At 39.5% G+C, this 5,000-nt stretch overlaps 1 protein-coding gene across 1 annotated transcript; it reads right to left on the bottom strand.

Moving 5' to 3' along the window:
• On the bottom strand, positions 1,323-2,567 carry LOC109834644. Its single transcript, XM_020402675.1, has 2 exons — positions 2,441-2,567; positions 1,323-1,592 (listed from the first exon to the last, which is right to left on the bottom strand). The coding sequence occupies exons 1-2, from the start codon at positions 2,486-2,488 to the stop codon at positions 1,323-1,325; spliced, it is 318 nt and encodes a 105-aa protein (XP_020258264.1). The 5' UTR covers positions 2,489-2,567.

Here is a 5,000-nt window from a genome sequence, read left to right on the forward strand (position 1 = left end):
TATATATATATTATTTTATATATTTTTTATATAAATTATCATTAAAAATTTTATGTGAAGTATATATAAATCCAAAATTAAAGGGGATAAAGGACTCTGACGGAAAAAAAAAGTGCTGCTAGCAGGACCCAAAAATGGGACAGATTCATGGGACAGATGACGTGGCGAATACAGCTGGAAAAAATTAATTAGCTGTAAAATAGTGAGTTGGATATATGAAAGGGTACTTTGGTGATTTTATGAGTCATCTCTCCTATCAAATAAACACAGCAAAATAGATTTCCCCAAACCCAAAGCTCCCCTCTTGCTAACCCTCGTTCTCAACCCTTGTGATCGATTGCCGTCGAAGTCAACTACAATCAATAAACCAAAATGATCTCGTTCTCATGCCGTCGGGGCTCGACGCGGCGATGAGGTCGGCTACGTGGGCCCGGGTGAGTGGGGAAGCGCTCGATGCCCTCGGAGGAGGAGGAGTTGAGGGCGCACTAGGCCTGGATGAGGCGGCGGAGGGTGACGTTGGGGGTGATGAGGTCGGGGTCGAGGGGCTGCCTGGTGAGGAGGCATGTGTCGTGCTTCAGGGTGAAGACCCTGTGCTCGAAGTTCTGGCGGTCGTAGGTGATGCCGGTGGAGAGGGTGACGGGGTCCCTAATGATTTGGAGGGAGATTGGGCAGAGGAAGAATGAGGGGACTTATACTGGTCCTTCCATTTTGAGAGAAATTAAAAAGATCCCATCGTTGCTGAAGTTCGTCATCGACGTCATGTTCTCGTCGTCACCGAAAACATCTTGTGCTCCAAGTTAATGTTATCACCGACTTCCTCCCCTCTCAGGACATGCTCGTTTAGACCTATTATGGGTCCTCTTGGGACTCAAACGTCCATATTTCTGGTCTTTTTTATTTTTTGTTGTTGTTATGGTACAAAAATTGTAAAATTTCGTCTATGTGACATGATATGAATATGAATTTGGTGCTGAAACTTGGTTGTTGTTGTTGTTGTTGTCGTCTTGTTAAAATTGATGGAATTTGTGAGACATTACTTGGCTTATATTCTTGTGCTTATATTCTTGCAAAAGAATGTCTTATTTTTGTGAAAATATTCTGTCTGGTGCATTTGTAGCGAAAACATGCCGACCTATATTTCTTGCATATACGCTTCTGTTGAGATTTCTTAATAGTTGGTTAATAGAACTGATCGCTCACTGTTGAGGGAAATTGTAAGTATGGTCGTGCTCTATATTACTTCTTCGTGGACTAAGTACTGGACTTGAAAATCCTGTGGACAGAGCACTTATAGCAGGTATGTTCAGCCTGATGTTTGCAGTTTAGACAGAATTTGGATCATGTAGAGCCACACCATCATCGGTGAACCAAGATCGCTTCACTTTCATCCCAAATCCAACAATTTTAGCATATTGGTTATAGAAGTCACAAGCTTCTTGAAATGACTTGAAAGTCATTCCCACTACAGGTTTAAGATGATCAACTCCCATTGTAGCATCATGAATATCAGCATCTTGAATCTCTATGTTGACATTTGTATCAAGTGATCTTTTCTGGGTAGATTCTCCTTCAATTCCGTCATGCATTGTCCTCTACAAGTCAACAAAAAGATTATTATCAATCACTCTAAAACTAACTTAAATTACCATAAATTAAATATAACTTTAGTATACAAACAATTAGGCTACAGTACTTATCGTAGCCTTGTAGGAACTTATTTTCTATTTCATTCTGAAGTTGAATGGATCTTAACTTCCAGAATATGAGATTAATTTGAGTTGTCTTTATGTTTTTAATAGAAGCAGACGGATCGATGTAATCTCCAGTATGCTGGTTGGTTTTGAGTTTTTTCAGGTGAGTGGTGCTTTTTTCTCCTTCAATGAGATCATATTAACAAACTATTACATTCCTTTATGTTCATTTACAGGGTGTATGCTCGGGTTAAGGCGAGTTCTTTTACCTTATCAGTCAGTCATTTAACACCTTAAAAAACCTGATAACCGTGCTTTCATGTTGAAAGAATATTTTCCTTTCTCATGTTCACACTAACAAAAAGAAAGTGACCTGTTCAAAAAAGATAAAAGTATACTAGGTTGAACCTCAGAATGAAGCTCTGTGAAAATGCTTCTATTTTAGGAATAATGTTCTGCTTAATACCTGCAGGACCTGCATACTACTAAGAGGATAATCGAGAATTATCAAGTTATTTTCTGTTTGATTTTCATCTGATTGAACTTGAATTGTTTTAATTGGTGTTTATATTTGCGCCTCTTCTAAGAGTAAATTTTGGATATATAGATGGTGAGAAGCATGTACTTGTACAATCAGACGAGATTTGCCTGTGCACATGGATTTTCATCCTTAGATATGAAGTTTACTGAATGTTAGACATCCTATTCATGGTAACAGAGTTTCGGCATATGAAGGTTTCGAAATATACCTTGATTGTAGGTGAGAGATCAATGTTGCTCTCGGACTGAAAATCCATTGGAGCAGGACTGTATGAGAACAAAGGCTGGACGTGACTTTGGAGAGGGTGGATATATAGAACAAAGGCTGGACGTGGCTGAACGAAGGGCTTCGGCGGCTGGACGGTGAGAAACGGAAGGAGAGGCTGGATAGAACGAAGGCTGGACGTGGCTGAACGAAGCAGATTAATTGGTGAATATGGAAGGTCATCTATTTTCTCTAAAAACTAATTCCTTTTTTAATCAAAATCTATTACCCAAAATTGCCCTTTAAGTTGCCAACTTGGCACATGCCACCTAACCTGTCCCATATACCAGTCCCATAATTTGGGTCCTGTTGGAATTATTCCGGAAAAAAAAAGATCGTTCCCGCAAGTTGCATAAAGCTGTCGGGAGAATCTCGTAGAATTTAGATTGTGGATTATTATAAGTCAAGCATTGAGGGGAGACCAGATGAAAAATAAATAATCAAAATAACAAAAGAATGTGAAAAAATGTTTACAAACTAATTTCTCTCTTCACTTTCTCCAAAATTTTAAGAACGTGAAAGTGGCTAAAAAGCTGATGTGATACCCTCACTTTCCATTTACTTGTCGTTCACTTTTCAAATGTCAAACATGGAGGGGGAAAAGGGAAAGTAAAGCCATTTTCTAATTTTTAGTCCACTTTTCATTTAGTTTTCAGTTGCCAAACATGCATTAGTGATATTAATGGATATGTGAAATATAAGAATATTTTCATGGATTTGAATGTATCCTAATTCAGATTTTACCATCTGATCCGTCAAGAACTACTCGTTTTAACATTACTAGGTTTTATACACATGCAACGCACGTGATTAAATGCCATTATTAAGTATTTTTGGCTTATTTTCTAACTAAACCTCGGTTCCACTGTAATAGTTTGTGCTCGCTTTTGCCTCTAAACTTTAATATTATGATTTTTTTTTTAATGTTTGTTTAAATGGCTACACCCAATTTAAATTTACATGTTGACATTTCAATTGATAGAAAACAAATATAATTTAAAGCTAATTTGAATTTTTATATTATTTTAACTGACATGAAACCAAGCTTTACTTGAGAAAGTACAGTGTTGCAAACGTGAAAACTATTGAAATAATGTTATACAAGGAAAGTGAATATTTAAAACCAATAAGACAAAATTGTTATGGTCAGTCACCATACTAAAATAGAAATATCGGGAGAATGTCTATGTAAGCCCAAGAGAGCTATGGTCCAAATCAACTCAGAGGCTCAAAAGCCCAGTCAAGGCCAAAGTCCCTCGCCCAGACGAGCAGACAAGCCATATTTCGATCAACAGGTCATCATGACTGACTCGAAGTGCGGGATCAGTCGCCCCCTTGCAATTAAGACGACTCCTCGAGCAGACGACTCGACTATACACCCGACCCGAAGCTCACTCGACTGTCAGGTCGCCAAATCATAAGGATGGCTCGCAGATCAATCCGTCTCGACTAAAGAGATAAGAGCCGACCAAGTTCACTTTAATATCAATCGACACAACAGTACTAATTAGTCTCATCAAGATCTCTATTTTGATAACCCTCGTGCCCCAGCCGCTTATTCGGCTTACAAGTTATTTCCCAGAAGATTGCCATGATGCTTTCCTGTGTACGAATGACTTCTCCTCCAATCGCCAGCCACCACTTGGAGAGAGAAGGACGGCCACGCAGCCGACATATCCTACACACTGCCTCTTCTGACAAACCCAGGGTATTGAGAGGACAATCCTCGCTTGTATTCGAATAACTTCCCTTCCAATCATCAGCCAACATCTGGAAGGAGAAGGATGACTCAGCAATCTATCTGTCCACCCTGCAATCGCCCTCCTGTGCAAGAGAAAAGCAAAAAGCCTCAAAGGCTATGGACTATATAAAGGAGGTAGGAAGGGTAAGTACAAGAGGAGGAGGGAGGGAGAAAAAAAAAGGATGCTCTCTGCTTCTTCTTACACTTGAGCTTTATTCCCCTTTGGGATCTTCTTTTCTTTACATCAAGAGCATTTTAATAACTCTCAAGAGAAAGCCCCCCTGCAAGGACCTCAATGGCCCAGGGGCCTCTCAAAAAACCCTCCCCAAGTTCACTAACTGACTTGACTGTCGGAGGTACCACGGGGGAAACTAGCCCCGTATTCCTGTGATTCTTACATGTACAGGCTATCAGTCCACCCCGCGCGCTCAGGATCGAGTATAAAGTTGGAGGAGGAGTCGGCCCCAACATTCATCCTCTCCTTCTTCCCCATCGTTGCCAGGATCGAAACTGCATCCGACTGCGGGAAACCTCCATCGACTGCTTATTCACGAGTATCAACAAAAATGATTGGCTAAAAGTATGCTAAAATAATACAAAAGAGAGTATGAAGTTTGTTCCTAACCATTGATAGACTTCATAAAAAATTATAAATTAAAGATTAATGCTAGCTCTAGTATACATTTATATGATAAAAGCATCCACATAAGCATCTAAAAGTACTGAAAAAAGCTCATGAAACTCCATTCTAAAGAATCCTAAA

Source organism: Asparagus officinalis, chromosome 3, assembly GCF_001876935.1.
Source record: "Asparagus officinalis chromosome 3, Aspof.V1, whole genome shotgun sequence".
Taxonomy (NCBI): Eukaryota; Viridiplantae; Streptophyta; class Magnoliopsida; order Asparagales; family Asparagaceae; genus Asparagus; species Asparagus officinalis.